This window comes from Porites lutea, chromosome 2 (genome assembly GCF_958299795.1).
Source record: "Porites lutea chromosome 2, jaPorLute2.1, whole genome shotgun sequence".
NCBI classification, from domain to species: Eukaryota; Metazoa; Cnidaria; class Anthozoa; order Scleractinia; family Poritidae; genus Porites; species Porites lutea.
This window is the reverse complement of record NC_133202.1, coordinates 44,506,471-44,523,968: the sequence shown is the minus strand read 5'-3', so window position 1 is coordinate 44,523,968 and position 17,498 is coordinate 44,506,471. Positions and strand designations below refer to the sequence as shown.

Sequence of the window (17,498 nt, the reverse complement as noted above, 5' to 3'; positions counted from 1 at the left end):
AGAACTGTTTTTCGGAGTTTTCCGTGTTGTGTTTTGAATTATATTATAAAATATTGCACCAAATCCTTTTTTTTTTTTTAATTTTGCATTAAGTGCTCCTGTCAGCGAGATACTTAAACGCTCTTCGCAGTATACATCGGAATTTATTTTGGTCAATTTTAACTGGAAAATACAGAAAAAATTTACCATACCTTGGGATTGCAGCATTTTTCATCCAGAACTGAAAGCTTACGAGCACCAAAGACTAGAATAAATTGCGTCAATAAGAAGTCATTGTCCTAAGGCAGCAGGAAGCAAACGTTTTAATTCATTGGTGTATAACCACCAATCGCGCTTTCACGCAACCTCGAATCGTGGATTGAATTCCTAAACTTCTGGGATATTTTCAACGGCTATTATCATCTTAAGTAGTTCGATATCATTAGCGATCAGGAAAGTTTTAATAAGGATCAAGAATAAAAAAGATTGTCATTTTAAGCGAAAAATAAGCGCTAGTTAAGCAGAAAAGGAAACGATAAGAAAATCTGTTGCTAAGAAACAGCTCGCACACTTTGACTGGACTGATGTTATGTAGTTACTGAAGGACTGCCTGCAGTCTGCCTGTTTGTGACGTAAGAGGGCAGCGATTCTTTGATAAAGGTGGACGGAAAACAATGTGCATGTCATCTAAAGTTAATAAAGTTTTGTTTCCTTTGAAAAAAGCAGGTGTATTGGGTCCAATAATACATCTTTTTCTATGGATTTTTCCAATGTGTGAGCACAGTTTTTGACGCAATAAATAGCCTTTCACCCACGCTTTTCTGCGTGGCTCAATAAGGAAATAGCCGGCACATAACTAGTGATGAAAATATGTTTCTATGGATGAATCTGCCCTGTCAGACAATTTTTTAGTACTTAGACAACGTGCAATGTAGGAAAAGTTAGACAGGAAATAATACTCTGTAAAATAGCAGACTTCGAGCGACCACCAAAGATAAAAATGATCGGGAAAGAAAAATGGTCGCGGGAAAACTAATAAGGCTGCAACTAAAGCACTTAATTAAGGCGGGAATCTTTCGGCGGCTCAGTAGAGAGTAGTCTCCCTCGCAGCCGTTTTTTGGATGTCAAGCAACGCTCCCCCCAAAAGAACTTTGGGGAGCGTTGCGTGACATCCAAAAAACGGCTGCGAGCGAGACTAAGGGCGCTTTCCATTTGTCAGAACTAACCGGCCTGACCATTCCAGTCATAACGAGAATTTCACTTTCAAACAAAACTATCCAGCCTGATTAGTCAAATCCTTAATAGTATGCACGAAGGAGATGGTGTTTCAACAAAAACTCTCGGAAAAAAGCACATTTTTCATTGTCAAAATGACTGGTCCGGCTATGGTCCGGCCGGCCAGTTCTGACTTTTGGAAAGCGCCCTAAGTAGAGAGCCGATTCGCTGCTTCATCTTCCTTTATTGACCAAAAACATTTACTAACCCCCTGCACCTGCAAACCCCCGGCGCTCAAGGGGCGGGGGGTAAGGGGGCGCAGCTCTCTTATCCCTGATGAAAATAAGGGACCATTATAGTCTAGGAGTTATAAGAGACGCTATATAAACCACTTCGTTATATAACAGAACATAACTGACACCAATATTAACCGAGTTTATTTACTTCAGTTTTCGGTAAAATACGTGTACAAAATATAGGCGGATTTCATATCAGTTCTTCCAGTATTTACCTAAACCACGTCAGTTATTGCATTTCAATCGGAGTCAATTGGAGAAGTAGGCCAGTAGTAAACAAAACTCAAGCTTCGTTTTTTTTTTGTTTTGTTTTTCAGCTTGGGTACCAAACAGAAAAACCCGACCAATGTAGCAAAAGCTCGCAAACAACCCAAAACCTCAACTTGATGTTATTTCTTTGCACTGAGCTTCATTACATTGTCTTAAAACACAGGTTATTCAGAACACCTAAACTCTAAAAGATCTCGGTGTGGGAGTACCCTTTAAAAATGACAGCCTGAGCCGAGTTGCCTGTCGGCCGGACAATTCACTGAAGATTCCTTCAATCACCTTCTACTCATCTGATTTTTTGAGAGACCTCTCAAGATCAAATTGTCCAATAATTTAAGATTTACAGTTTTTATCCCCATAAAAGAAAAAATGAGTAACCCCCGTTATTTTTATGTAACTCCTTCCCCCTGTTCTGGGATTTAATAACCTAGGAATGAGACCGGTGGAACACTCCCGATAATGGCCCATACGGGGAGGCTCCACCCGAAAGGGGTACCTTTTTCAGGCTTCAGGTATATGAAAAGGTGGGGATTTTACTCGTTGATGTATATGAAAGGGTAGGGAAATCTCTCATTTCGGTCCGTAAAAAGGCCAAAAAGGGCTGACAGATGCATTGTATTTAATGGCTATGAAAAGGTCGAGTAAACGTTCTGGTTTTGTGATTTATTCGTATTTTAAAGACTGCATTTACGGCAGTTGAAAGGGATGCAAAGTTCTAAACTTGGTATGTGAAAGGGGTACTGTTTGTCAAGAGTGTAGATGATATACTACAGGGGTACCTTTTCTGTCAAAAAATGGTATATAAAAGGGTAAAGGGTTGGACTTTGGAACGAGGCATCCTATTAAAGAACTTTGTTGAGTACCCCCTGGAGGAATGAGATCCGTAAGACAATCCCCCTTTTGTTATACTAAGCTCTAACTAAAAGTCACCCTTAATTTTTGTTACTTTACGACCCCCTGACTGAAAAAAAAAAAAAAACACGCAGGAGGACGTTTGTTCTATGGAGTAGAACATTCCTCTATCTTCCAATCTTCGATAAACCTATACTTTACAAGGCCAACGGCTAAAGTCAAAGCTTGGCTTGAGCTGGGAGGTTCTCTCCTGCCAATCCCGCGAGGAGATTTTTCGCGGCAAGAACAGCCATAGCCTCCCTTGTGGATTCCTCTGCACTGCCAATGTGGGGAAGCACAACTGAAAGATCAAACACGGAAAGAATGGTGACACTGTAGGGCTCTAAGGGATTGATGTTTCGTACATAGCTGCGATAATAATTTAGCAATTACTATATGAGGTTGAGTATGATCTCAGCAACTCTGAGGCTGAGTATGATCTCACCAATTCTGCAGATCGCGGAGGGTGTTATCCGCCTTGGCCCCTTCTCGACCTGCGGCAAACTTCTTTAGATGATTGCTAATTTTTTTGCCGGGGTAGCAGTAGTCTCCCTCTCAGCCATTTTTTGGATGTCACGTTGGGGGGCCTTGCGTGACATCCAAAAAACGGCTGCGAGGGAGACTTGGGTAGTAGCTGCTGTCGCCTTAATAGCGAACTGTCCGCATGACGAGAGTTGACTGTAATAGAGACCTAATGTTTCCCAGGGGCACCCAACGACAATTTTCGGAAAAATATCTGTTCGGAAGACGATTTAAGGTCTAGAATTTTCGGAACATTTGTTGTAAAATTTCTTGCTTGCCTGCTTCTCCTAGGATTTTCGAACATCTAAAATATGGTATAATTGCCTATTTTTAACGGATTTTTACCCTAAAAATGTAACCTAGAATTTTCGGGAGCCTTTTTTCTGGCTGAAATTTTCGAAAAGGTAAGTTTCGATCCCTATTATTTGCGGATCACTAGACTTTCAGCTAGGAAATCCGAACAGATGAAAAATTTTTAGGGGATAAAAATATGCCTATATCTACCGTTTAAATACCAAAATACGTTTAACAATGCTATGTTTTAGTGGTTTTGAACTATATTCTCGTTGGGTGCCCCTGGTTTCCATCTTCATGAGATCGGGACTACTGATCCTAGGGCTTATTCCAGGAATTGGATGTCAAAAGCCCAATGGATCCCCTTCTTTAAATAAAGGGGGCAAATTTTGAAGACAGAGAGGCAGAAATAATCTGAAATGAACGGGAATAAAGAGTTCTTACCACAGTTCTTAAGGGTGAGCAGTGGATGATCCAAAGGAAGAGGTTCAGGAACTGTAACATCCAAACCAGCACCCTGGAAAAAGAAGCCACGTCACCAGCAAGTTACCAGGGTCCAAACAGACAAAATTGTTTATTACTAATTGACGACAAACTCACAGAGCCTCTATACAGTCGGTCATCAGACTATGTTCGACTAAAATTTTTTCAATTAAAATTTGACGAAATCAAATGATACACTCTTTCCACGTACGAATGTTGTTTATCCGGCCCAGCCTGAATATTCTTATTTTTCTGCCGTTTTTAGGCTGAAAATATTCTTACGGCTCTTGGCGGTTTTGTTCATTTCTTTTGTGCTATATTTACCGTACAAATCATGTACCGTTCATCAAACTGTCATTAGCATTGAACATTTGATTATAGCAGGCGCAGAAGGCTTTCAATTTTTTTTCTACGTTTGCCGTTTAGAAAAAGGAATAATTCACATACGGTTAAGTTAAAAACGTACAATTGTACCGCCCCATGTATTGTAATTACACAACACACAAAGTTGTATCTTTTCAATATCAATCAATCTCAGTTTATTCTTCAAATATTCTTAAAATTTCACAAATTTCAGCCTCGATATTCTCAAAAAAAGAAAAGAGTGTATTAAGGATAAGCAACCAGGGTGGTGACGGCAAAGGAGACGTCAATTTATAAAGAGCATTCTCGTTCTTCTAAAATTTAGGGCTGTTATTTCAACCGGCTCAACGGTTGAATTATAAGCGAGTTTTCTGGAGTTGGATTAAAAGGGAGCGAATCAAAGTTTAAAAAGAGAAAGAAAAATGTGTCGTCGAGTGTTAAAATGCTCTATGATACGTCACAAGGCAATGTTTCCCGTCGTAGTTTTGCAGGGAAGATGAGCCTGTTGCCTTTGCCTTCCAGGTTGCTTTAAACTCCCTATTCAATGCCTCGGCGCACGTCAAGTTGGCTACATTTTTTTGCAACTCAGGCCTTGTTCAAACGGATCTAGCATGTTGTGACAATTTCATCTAACTTTGTTCGATGCCTTATCGGAATGGTGTTGGCCCGACTTGATCCAACAATGTTCGATCCATAACACCACCTTGTTGGGTGGTGCTGAATGTTGTTGGATAACGGTTGGAATGTCCAACATCATCCTACTTTAATTTTCTGCGGATATTCGTGCTTTACCCTCTCATAAAAAAAAATGAACAGTTTTTCAAATTCTAATTCTATCTAGAAAATGTCTCTCTCCAAATAACGTTAGTTAGTTAGCTTTTTATGCGATCGAGCATCATAAAAGTGCCCGTCATGCCAGTTATTTATTACATGTAGTTACAAAAAAACGTACCCATATCTGGCCCGTCTTCAGTGCTTCATACAAATCATCCTGGTTCACCACTCCTCCTCTAAAAAAAAACAATAAGAGCCCTAAAAATTTACTTATTTACTCGAGACCAACAAATGATACTATGGTATTCGTCCTCGGAATGACCGTTATCTCAAATGCCAAGACGCCATGAATTATTTTAGTCTGCAAGCAAGCTCTATATTTGGGTGATGTCGTAGAAAGTCACGCGCGAGCTACACGCAAAAGGAGATGATCTCCACTCGAAATAGAGAGCTTACTCGCGGAGAAAACTACCTTTAATCAACCTTTATCTTTAACAATTATCTACTGAATTAACAACGAAAAAAATAAAACCTCTCGTGCTCTGATTTTACCTGCTAGTGTTCACGAAAACCGCATTGTTTTTCATCTTTGAGAAAGCATCTTTGTTAAACATACCTGTGTGCAGGAAAAAAGAGATGCATAAACGGTTACGTGTCCCAGATGAGATAACAAACTCATCATAATTGCTTTAGAAAAACCGGTGAGTTAACGATTTTTTTCCAAATGGAAAAGTACCGAGTCCTCTATCTGGAGTGTCGCTCTTGTATTGGGACATTTCATTTTTTAATCCGCACCCCCAGCCCGCAAGAAATGCATGTTACTGAGAAGCCATTTTCTGACTACCCCCGTATGGAAGAAAAAAGTTCCGAAAAGATATTTTGCCCCAATTTACCATTTTTAGATAGACCATAAGGCAAGTTGTTTACCCGCCAATATTTTGCACAACCATTGTTTCCAATTTCTCCTGGCTATTATGGTCGTCTCAAGAGAAATTGAACACAATGGTGTTACAAAATTTTAAGGGGTAAACAAGGTGCATTATGGTCTATGTGAAGGTGCATTATTGTCTATGTGAAAATGATGAATTCAGATTTCCACACCCCCATAAGGAAATGAATTAGGGATTGCGACAGCCACCATAAAAAAATCCAATTCCATCGATTTCCTATATTTGAGCCAAACTTCAAAACATTGATAATGTCCATTGACACTTTTCTAAACGCGCCTCTCATAAGGGGGTGGGGGCCTGCAGTGACGATAACACCTATCCCTTGACATTCACAGCTGGACTTGTGGGTTTCAATGGTGTTGTTGAGATTTCAACTTTACCTGCTGTTTCTTGTGTAAGAGCAGTGTGGGCAGTCACAAAGTCAGACTCCTTAAACAACGTCTCCATATCCACTGAAATATTTAGAAAAGAATACTCTCATAAGCTCAGTTAGCCGACAAAATAACACATATTTTAAAATTTATTATCAGCATTAATGACATTGAAATTTTCTAGGGATTTAGTTGTTTAACACCCAGTTCTTCTCATGACATTAACCCATGGTATCAGACAGGAGAACTATTAGGGTATGTTTCAGGTAAGATTCTTTGGTTGAAAATGTTAAACTAAAAGTTACCAAGAACAATGAAGGTACTTAGGGTGATGTTCAATGGAAACCATCGATTAAAGCTTACATTATGATGTCAGTTGTCACTACGGTCAATCAAAACTTACTCTGCCAAATCAGAATCGGATTCTAATGCCGATATTTTTCTGGCGATACAATAACTGCCTTCTAATAATAATATCCTAAGAGGATGATGCAAAACAAATCATCTGTACATGCAGTATGACAATATATTGACAAACAATAAATATCTCACCATGTTCGGCTTTGGGTGTGACCATCTTTTCAACTAATTAAGACAAAATAAAATTTAAAACGTCATTAGACTTTCAGTCAGTGGAAACTTGAGCTTCAGTCATTGAATTGTTACAGCTTGGTGCATGTCACTCCACCATACCATATTTGCATTCCATGTTTTGGTGTTGGCCACATGCCAACAGATCTTTTCCAAGGTGCACTTCAGGCAAAACACTCAAATTAAAAAATGCACATATGTTTGAATTCTCTTAATTTCTTAATTCAACTGACTTAATACACATTTGTACCTAGCCCCCTGCTCAATTAAAACATGGCTTATTGAGTGATGGCAAAAGTGTCACTCCAAGACAATCTGGGATTCTGTATGCCGTGCTAAGGATTCTGGTACTGGATTCTTACAGGTACTGGATTCCAGAGTTGGAACTTGGATTATCCAAACGATTTTGCATTCCTTGAGCTGAATGCCAGATTCCAAAGCCCAAGATCCCCCATTCCAGAAGCAAAAATTTCCAGGATGGTGAAATCTGGATCACCTTACAATGAAAACTGGCTTTGGCCAAACTAGAAAGGGTAACATGACCAGCTTCTTACCTTCTTCAAGGAACTATAAAACAAACCTTAAATACCCCAAGGGATGGGTAAGGAGGTACTCGTAAATTAAATGAAACCAAAAAATATATCCACAGGGGAGGGAAGGGTATTTTACTTAAAATCAGAGACTATTGACACTGCTGCCTTATAAATGGAGTTTGACTCACCATTTTCTGGCTTCTTTTCGACATCAGCATACAAAAATCTTGCAACACCAAATGGAGCAAGTCTTTGCGCCACTGCAACACCTGAAGGATATGATGAATTACAGCAACTAATAAGCAAATAAATAACAAATAAATAAATAAAATAATGATTTTGATGGTAGCAAATAAACATAAAGAGTCTGTGGCTCTTTGTATCTACCATTTCCCTGGTGTAATTGGATTTTGGAATTGTTGGTTTTCAAGAAAGGGGAAAATGAGAGTGGGTAAAGAAAAGAAACCTCTCGAAGAAAGGAAGAAAGGAAGAGAACCAACAACAGAATCAACTCAAACATCACATTGTCTCCGTGATTCAAAATATGAAGCCACATTAGGTGGGAGTGAGTGCTTCCACCACTACAGCACTCTTGTTCCCTACAGCATACATGTCAGTAAATACCCAGTATCTAACAAAGTGATTAACATCAAGTAAAGACAGGTATATAATTTACAAACACACAATAGCCTGCTCTCCAGTGGGCTTGATTAGCTTAATGGATAGAGCATCGTATTCGATCATCGCAAACATCAGGGTAATGATACTGGGTCAAGCCTAATCTTTTTTCAGGTTCTTTTTGAACCACTTAGGTTGTTTATTCAACTGCTAGGATCATTTCCACTTTCATGACCACTTCTCCCTTGGTTTCTCTTAGAATTAATACGATGCATTTTGACAAGAAAGTCAAGAAGACAATTAGAAATGACTTAGGGCTTTTACAGGCTCTCTTGAATTAAACAGGAAGTATGTTAACAAAAATACCAACCAATTCTTCCAAATCCAACGATTCCAACAGTGCTACCCATCAATGTTGGCCCACACATCCACAGTGGCTTCCAAGTGCCCCACCCACCACTGAAAACACACAAGCAGAAAATAAAAACACTGGGTTAAAAAAGAAAAAAAAAACATCTTATAATGCAAAATGCAGTGATGTAGCTTAAGCCTTCAGCAGCTTGCAAAAGCAGAAGCCTTTTTCTCACTTTTGGTCTTCACTTGCTGAGGAATGGCACAGAACCTACAGTACATTACCGCTAATAGCACAACAGCTTTGTAAGGATCCATAATGAATTTGTCAACATACTAGTGTCGCAGACAAGGAAAGAGGATTTTGTAAAGGATTTAACAACTTACTTTTTCACTTCTGCGGCTGCTTCAATCAATCGCCGCTGAGTAGCCAAAAGTAAGGCCACTGTCAGGGTGGCCTACAAAAAAAATACACATTGTTAATATTATAACTATTGTGCAAATAGTATAACAAAAAAAATTGATAAATTTTATAATCTGTACTGTAAGGAAAAATTCAAAAGAAATTAAAATAAGGAAGGTTTTTCTAACTTCTAATCCAAACTGTAAAGGCAACTAGAAACAGTTTTTTTTCTATCTTACATGTACGTGCAGGCACTTTTGAGGAAACAGTGGAGCACTAGAATTCAAGCAGGTTGTCTTGTGGTGCAGGAGACACATGAGACAAGAAAGGGGTCAGGGATACATGAATGGTTCACTACTACAGCTAAGCTACAAGAACAGCAGTGGTATGACAGAATGGGGGCAATTGTGTTTTCTGGCATCTGCATCCACATCCATCTGATTAAGTGGTGGTTATGTTATGGGTAAACATCTGTTCTCAGGTTAAATCAGTATTCAATCTAGGTTAAATGTGTTACCACAATTCTACCTACGATTGCCAACAAAATTGTTGAGACATTGTCCTGAAATGGGGTAACTTCAGAGAACATTTCTGCACCCCTCCCCTCTGACCTCCATTCTAATAACTTGTAAGTTGGGGCATTTGTTGTTTTCAACAGGTAGCAGCCACGAACAGTGGCACAACACTGCATGGAGGCGATGGGGAAGGAAAAGCCTTATTTTTCCTTTTTTAACTTGGCAAAACATTTGAAAGACCCTCCGTCAGGGCAAAGTGTCTCAACTAATTTTGTCACCAGTTTTAGGTTAATCTACAGCTGCAAGTTAAAGTTGTAAGTAGACTCCACTGCATAATCAAATTATTCTACGTAGTAGTACGTTAATTTTACAGAGAGCATTAATTTAATTAAGGTTAAATTTTAATTTTTGTGTGTTTGGAGACAGTTAATTCTATGTTTGGGTTACTAATGTCTTTAAAACAAGACATTTAAATTGACTTACAGTTGCATCTGTTAGCACTCCTGGAGTATGACCCACAGGAATCCCTCTACACAATCAAACATCAAAATAATTATGCAAATGAATTTTACTCAGAGAACATTGATGGCAGTGTATGTCTATAAATTAAAAGAGAAATTCATTTTGACCATTACATTTATCTATGATGGTTGTTAATTGACTGTAATTGCCTAATGAAAGTACTAAATACAGTCGGGGGGACTGAGAAACAACTACAGTAAAAGCTAGTGGTCAGGCCACTCTTTGATCAGGGTCAGCCAGGGGAGGTAGTGGTATACCAGTTTATCCGAAAACAATTTGCCAAAATACCCAAAAATACCCAAAATTCATCCAAATATACCCAAAATTATACCCAGGTATACTTTATACCTGAAATTCAAAGAAAGTGATGTACCGAATACCTGTATTTAAGCTGCAATATACCGTATACCCGATTTAAAAAGACCCTGTATACCGTATACCCAAAAACCCTGGCCGACCCTGTTTGATAATTCTAGAAATCTAGTTAGCAATCCATATCATTGAACCATGACCTCTCTGTTTGGTTGCAACAATAATATTATTTGTGGTGATGTTCTTACCTTTTAGCAGCTTCTGGCAAACTGACATGATCAAACCCTACTGACATTGTGCTCACGATCTTGAGCTGTGGACCTGCGTAATGTGTAAATATGAAATTTGTGTAATATAGATTTATTCAAACTCAGATCAAAGTTAAATGATGTATAGAGTGCCCCTTGTTTCTCTTCAAAGTAAAGAAAAAAGATTGAGAGACGATGTGGTGAACAAAGATCACAGCTCTACAGTTCTCAAAGTAGGAGATGAAATTAGTCACAAACATAACAAGAATCCCTTTATCATTCATTTGATGGTGCTAATAAACTGATAAAGAGTATCTGATGTAAGCTACACTTCGCATTTGAGGGGTGTAGAATGGTACCTTGAAAAACGTGGGTCTCAGAAAACTGATTTTGGCCCAATCTCAAAATTTTTGAAGCATTTTTGATGGGTCTCAAAAGTCTCGTTTTCAGGTGATTTTTGCACCTTGGAGTCCCAAATTTGAATTTGAAAAATGCTGGGTCTCAGAGTCTCATATTTGTTTTTCTTTCTTTCCGTTTGGTGTCCAGGAGTTGAATTTTTAGAGTTCATGAGTACAGCTTATCAAACTGAGCTAGTATTATAGATTAATACAATAAGACATAACAAAGCAAATAATATAAAAAAAATAACACTGAACCATCATTTTTTGGAACTCAATTGATGTGCAAAACGTTCTCGCTCCTTAAAAAGATGGCAAAGAATGTGTCACAAGCCCATTAATGATGTTTTCACCAAGGCTCTTCCACGAAAAAAAGGCTCATCCATTAGCTGGCATGAACCTTTTTGATAAGAGTGCTTCCCCAATTTACAAGAAACTTTGTCCAACGATTTCTACATGATAGTTTTAGACAACAGATGAAGTTGTGAACAGCCATGGTGTGTATTGAACACTAACCAGCAGCATCAAGTAACTCAGCATCAATCTTCTCTGTAAGGAGGCAGTAAAGTCCATCCACCCCAGACACTCGGTTCAGAAGTTCACCTCTGGGAATAGGATCATCTGAGTCCCAGTGATCCAAATCACAGCTTTCAGTAATGAATGAATAGTTTAAATATTAACTTGGAGAATAGGATGCAATGAAGAGTACTGGAAAGTTTTAAGTGTTGAAATAATTTAATAAATACTTGCCCTTACATAAGTGAAGATCAACTGATCTTTGTCCTTCAAATACAGTCAAACCTCCAATAACAGGTGCCACAATGGCCACCTCTCTACAATGGCCAGTTGTTTCAGCGCGACTGAAGAATGTCATGAAATTTGATCCATATGGTGTGTTGATGATTAATCGCAGCAACTGTATTTTGATTGTGTTCCATTTATACTGCTTCAGCAAAAAGTGTCTATGATGCTCATAGCGAATGTTGCCATGAACTTAACACAATAAACATGTTGTACTCCCTAAAAAATTTGTCATATTACACCCCTACCTCCCCATAACGGCCACCTCTCCACAACTGCCACTTTCTTCTGTCTGTGAGGTGGCCATTGTGGAGAGGTTCAACTGTAAATTTAAATTTAAGGCTCTAACCAGGCACCGATCCATACCGGTTCCACAGTTTTATGGAAATTGGTCAAATTTTTTGTAATAAATATATTTTTAGGGAAAAACTTTAAATTTTCCAAGTTGAAATCTGGAAAATGGTTTGGACAGTCAGTAAATGTCCTGTCTGAATGACTCAGAAACCCAAGAAAGAGGACTTTGGGGAGTTCAAATCATGTTTGCGTGATGAACAGCATCTCACACAAAGGGAAAGAAAAGTGTGAGTTCTGGGGTTAGCCTGCTACCTTCCCCTACCGCTCTAGTAACTCTCAGTCTCCATGTAAACAGATACATCCTTAATTAGTTTACCTCTCTTCAATGAAAAAACAAACAAACATATAACTAAACAAAGGCTTCTCGCGTACTCGTGCAATTCCAGTGAGCTATAAAAGACTATAAAGGACACCATCCGTCGAGTCTGTGTTTTAGTAAAAGGGGATTCTAATTTCACCATCTCTTTTCTCCTTCAATTGCAATAAGGGCTTACCATTAATTAATTTAATTCATAAAGGAATAGATAAATGACTCCCAAATGACTACGTGCCGTTTTCCTCGAACCGCATCGCAAATAGTGTAAGTTTAACATATTCAAAAAGTCTGCCTTAAGGAGCCACCGAAAAAGCACAATGATACCTCATGCAAAAACTGTTTACCTTTTAGAATCCTTGAGAATTTCTATGGCAGCTTGTGGTACTCTTCGTGTGACGAGAATCTTGTGTCTTCGTTCGCTTGCCATGTTCCGCGCGAGAGTAGAGTTTACAACACGTCTGCTGACAAAACCACGGCACAGCCGAGCAAAAGGAGCGTAAGACATAGCAAATCAACCACAGAGAAATAAAACGACTGTAAAAAAACTTCTGGTGGCAGACGGGACGCGATCAAACGTGAAACAAGTCAGTATACCCACCCGAAAAGATGATCTGATATCTGAAGAAACAGCCAGGCTTTTCTTCTTAGCCGGGTAACCTGGACACTAGGTTCTTTGGGGCGTACCTCCAGGCGTGCAAAGGGGTGTCGCCTTTGGACCTCACTTGAGCGTGCATGTATCTCAAAAAATTTTTTGCCCGATCTCGAAAGTGAGGTCTCGAAGTCTCGTTTTCGGTTGATTTTGCGCCTTGAAGTCTCGCAAATTCTCGAATTTACCGTTCTTTACCCCCACCAATGTTGCCCATAAAATGTCAAATAAGCCATTTTCGAGTTGCCCCAGGCGAGGCCGAGTACAAAGCTTTTTAGCCTCATTTTGAAGGTAAGACATTTTAGAACTCGGAAATGGCGGCAAAAGACTAATTTTAGCATTTTTTATCAAAAGAGGTACGTAAAGCTGCGTGTAGAATGGCGGACTGGACAGTCCTCACTAACTTCCTATTAAACATACAAGAGTATGGGGGGAGTAATTTTGAATGGCAATTATGGCAAATGAGATTCAATCAAAACAGCAAGTAGCAAACAATTTTCGCCTAGCCTGAAAATCGATTGCAGCCGCACTCTCATCTAGGCTTTGTTAGATTGTGCTCGCAAAAGTAGCATGATATGCTACTAGCCGTGCTCGTATATTTTTAACGTTATGCAGGAGCCCATCATTATGCCAATTTATATTCTAGTTTTTGTAAACTATGCTCAATTTAGCAAAAAATGCAGAAATTATGCTTCTCTTTTTCACTGTAATGTAAATTTGGCAAAAACACCTAAATAACTATGCAATAGACAAGTAAATGGCAAACACATTTAGCGGGCTAAAGTTACATTTAGAAACTCTACCAGTTCTCTATAAATTCCTGGGCTATTATCCCTGTATGCTTCTGCTGTCACAGACGACGCCATCAATCGCAATCTTGGGTACATGTAACCAAGCAAGTTATGCGCATGCATTTAGTCCTGTGGAAAGAGTCCTTGGTCACTTTCAAAACGTGGTTACATGATCAAGAAATGATAATATTTTGTGCTGAGAAACTAGTCAAAAGTGCAAATTATGTTAGCAATGTTTTTTTCGGCAAAGAGATGAATATTATATGCTACTAATGACAAATTATGCCAAAAATTACCCTGGCACAATCTATCACAGCCTACTTTCATCCCCAGCCCTTGCAACCTCTTCCATAAGGCTTTCCCCTTTAAAAATGGGAACCCATTTCGTCAAATGTCACCTGCGACTGGAAGCCATGTGAGACGGCTGTATTTTCAGGGTCAGTTTCGCCATGTCTGGCAGAATTTTTTTTACTGTTACACAAAATAGAGCCTAAAGTCCGGGTTACCACATTTTCGGCACTTTCTCCTCAGTAAACGTTTATGACTTGGGAGGGGTGGGGGGGGGGGGGTAAGGGTGAGGCGTATAAATGTCTAGATAAAATTGCCAACAGGCTTAGAAGCGTTTCCAATCCCTTCCTTCTCTTTATCTGAATCAACAAACGCCAGAGGAAAGGAAGGGTCGGCGTGGAATAACGAGGCAACTAAAGAGCAGAAGCGCTCCCCGATTTTCGTCCAGACTTTTCTTGAAGTACCTCGTTCCAAAGAGCGCTTGGAGCGAGTCCACGAGCCAGTCCATACATTCTCTCTTACGTCGTCTCGCTGAATGTTATTTAAGGGCGAGACTGAACATGATAGAGCCTATCTCAGGTTACCTGGTACTATGATCTTCCTCCCTTCCTGTAAGACTCAATTGATTTCATGCCAAAAACGTGGTCAATCGTATTCCAGAAAGGTAGTCCGCAAAATTAAAAGAAGCTATAATCGGATCTTCCATAATCACGAGTTTTTAACAGAAAGACCACATAATCCTAGCAGGGAATTAATGCCTGTAAAAAAGGGGATCCCATACAAGGTATCTTCTCGAAAAACCAAAATGGCATTCCGCAACAGATTTTCCAAGTGAATCATAACAAGCCAAGAGATAATAAGATTATTCTCCGTTTAACGTGCCAATTTTGGAAGCCCATCACCGTGACAGACATGCGTGCCTGTATTAGATAATAGAGGATGTTAGCATCGACAACGAGTACGAGTTCTAGAACGAGATCAGCGATTTTGCGTACTGCGTATCCGTTCTGCGCATCTCCACGTTTTCAAGTCGTCCTGTCAAGTTGCACTACGACGAGTCCTCACCAAAAACTCGAAGTGGGTAGAACGACTGCGAAGAGCTGGTTTTCAAAGGTAAATTCCGATCGTTTAATGCAGTTTCTTTTCGTTTCTAGCCTCTCTTTATCATCTTGAACATTCCTTATATTATGTTTTATGTAAAATACTGCTTTTGAAGTCGAAGAAAAGCAACCGAACGCGATATTTCCTACACAGTTCTATAAACTCGAACTCGGTGTTATCGCTAACATAGAAAGCTGAGAAAACGACTTCGAGTACGAGTACGGCTTGAAGTCGTTCTCGTACTCGTACTCGTTGTTGATGCTAACATCCTCTAATGTATCAAATACAACGTATATAACTATAATGGTTAGATTCCATATCATTCGATTCAGTCGTAGCCGGATTATATCTGTGTTCTTTTAAGTTACTCAATTTAGCCAGTCGCTTGAATTTGCCGCTCCTTGAAAACATAAGTTTAAGATTTATTTCTTCAAGAGACTGAAAACGTCAACGTTTCACACCCTGTTCACTTTTTTGCGCCGTCCCCAGTATCTGAACGCCTTGAACAGGCTCCTTTTATATACTTCTACGAGTAAAATCCCTACCCTTTCAAATACCTGAATCCTAAAAATGTAAAACAAAAGAAGTAACGCTGATTTCAGGCTGATTTTACAGTCGGGAAAATATATATATATATATATAGACCAGTAGGTGAACTACTCAAATCCTGAGTGCATTGGTGTTTAATACAAGCCTGTTTCGTAGGCCACCGAAAAGGTGACCCACTCTTCAGTTAAACTCCATTATTACACTGAAGCGTATATATATTTGGGAAGGTTCAGCCTTCCTTCTTTAGGGTCTTACGTATGATGAAAAGGATAAGCTATGACGTTAAAATTTGAAAATTTTAACGTCTTAGGTTAACCTCTTCATTATATGTAAGACCCTGAAGAAGGAAGGCTGTGCCCTCCGAAATATATATACACGCGGGGGGGAGGGCCTTACAATGCGCCAAAAGCGGGGGAGCTTATGAGAGCCTTATGACGACCTATGTGACGAGCCATCAATCAGCAAGCGATAAAGTGACGTGACCATTAAGCCCAGAGCCTATCGGATTTCAAAGTGACAGAGAAGTAGGATTGTAAACTCATCACCCATTCATGGAAAAAACACTGAAAAGAAAACTGGCCAAAACGTTTGACGAGTTCAGCTGATAGAATACTGTGACTTGGCCCTGAGAGTACAGGTAAATAGTGTTGATAAGTCGATCCAGCGAGGAATTCCCCTCCGGGAGAGACCAGACCAAATATGTTTTGTTATGAGCTTTTGTTTCAATCATGTTCGACTCATCTCATCTCCGAGCCCCAGTGAACTGTCTATATAATTGGGCTGTGAAGAAATTTGTAAACTTTTTCCAAATACACTAGCTTAACTAGAAACAACAAAGAAGATGCTTAGAATCCCTACACGGACTTAATTGATCGATTAAGTATTATAGTCATCATTATCAATTGGGTTGATAATGATTCGTTTGTTTTTGCCCCGGGATTAGCGGTCCTTCCGAGGAAGTTGTATGTTTGTGGATACAAAAATTTCTTGTAATTTAACCTCGTCTACTCTCGCCTTGATGCGGTATATCAACTCAGTTGTGTTTAATACGACGATGAAAGGCTTTGTCCTCGGTACAAATAAATTACATCCTAACAGACAGACAGCATGTGGATTACTTACATCTGCAAACAACGCCTGGAGAATCAACAATTGGATGATCATACATACCCTCTTTCGCTGTATGCCACTTATTATTTTTTCCTGTGAAATGTGACAAATATTTTCAGTCATTGTTTGGATGAAGGGCCCGGGGGGAACTCTTTTAATATACCAGGCGTACCTCATAATCACTTATTTTCGCGCGACAAGTTTGTAGGGGGCACAAACTTGCTCCCCCCCCCCCCTCCCACACCATACCATACAAAAGTCTGTAAAAAAGTTGAAAAAACCGTGAAAAGATTTGGAATAGAAATATTTCGCGGGACTTAAATTTCGCAATTTTGACGAATCATCGTTTTTAAAGGTAATTTAAATTTCGCGAATTAAGTACACTGGTGCTGAAATGTTCAACAATGTCAGCAACATAACTCAACATCTTTTATAAGAACACCGATATAAGCAATCGAGCGGGCACTATTTAACTCGATGGCGCTGCCAATTTGCTCTTAGATAAGGACTGCCTCAATGTTTTCAATGTTGTCACGCAATACATAACCGCAATTTTTGAACGTAACAAAGGTATTATATTGACCAAATTTGATGCCCGCTGTTTTATTCCAGCGAAACACGCTCGCTGGACTACGAAAAGGGC

The 17,498-nt window shown here is 39.3% G+C and overlaps 1 protein-coding gene and 1 long non-coding RNA gene across 3 annotated transcripts in view; one reads left to right on the top strand and one right to left on the bottom strand.

Annotated features, from left to right (window-relative positions):
• Positions 1-1,615: 1,615 nt before the first annotated feature.
• On the bottom strand, positions 1,616-12,991 carry LOC140928737 (glyoxylate reductase/hydroxypyruvate reductase-like). 2 transcript variants are annotated; one of them, XM_073378518.1, is made up of 14 exons: positions 12,969-12,991; positions 12,715-12,828; positions 11,416-11,546; positions 10,502-10,574; positions 9,903-9,948; positions 8,889-8,959; positions 8,521-8,609; positions 7,721-7,801; positions 6,961-6,993; positions 6,418-6,489; positions 5,640-5,703; positions 5,266-5,323; positions 3,912-3,984; positions 1,616-2,952 (listed from the first exon to the last, which is right to left on the bottom strand). In XM_073378518.1, the coding sequence occupies exons 2-14, from the start codon at positions 12,795-12,797 to the stop codon at positions 2,831-2,833; spliced, it is 996 nt and encodes a 331-aa protein (XP_073234619.1). In that variant the 5' UTR covers positions 12,798-12,828; positions 12,969-12,991; the 3' UTR covers positions 1,616-2,830. The 2 variants fall into 2 exon arrangements, with proteins under 2 accessions (XP_073234619.1, XP_073234618.1); XM_073378517.1 differs by lacking the exon at positions 12,969-12,991 and having other exon boundaries at positions 12,715-12,957.
• Positions 12,992-16,280: 3,289 nt separating this feature from the next.
• LOC140928736 (uncharacterized) overlaps positions 16,281-17,498 on the top strand; it is a 54,452-nt gene continuing 53,234 nt past the window's right edge. Inside the window, exon 1 of the long non-coding RNA XR_012164663.1 lies at positions 16,281-16,382. This is a non-coding gene — a long non-coding RNA (uncharacterized lncRNA). The remainder of the gene's footprint in view (positions 16,383-17,498) is intronic.

What these genes read in the sequence shown, in the direction of transcription:
- LOC140928737 (XM_073378517.1), bottom strand. Translation starts at nt 12,875, where the DNA reads ATGTCTTACGCTCCTTTTGCTCGGCTGTGCCGTGGTTTTGTCAGCAGA. An exon ending in TTGCCAGAAGCTGCTAAAAG is followed by an intron (nt 9,949 to 10,501) that starts GTAAGAACATCA and finishes TTGATTGTGTAG; the next exon opens with AGGGATTCCTGTGGGTCATA. An exon ending in CGTTGGATTTGGAAGAATTG is followed by an intron (nt 7,802 to 8,520) that starts GTTGGTATTTTT and finishes CATATCCTTCAG; the next exon opens with GTGTTGCAGTGGCGCAAAGA.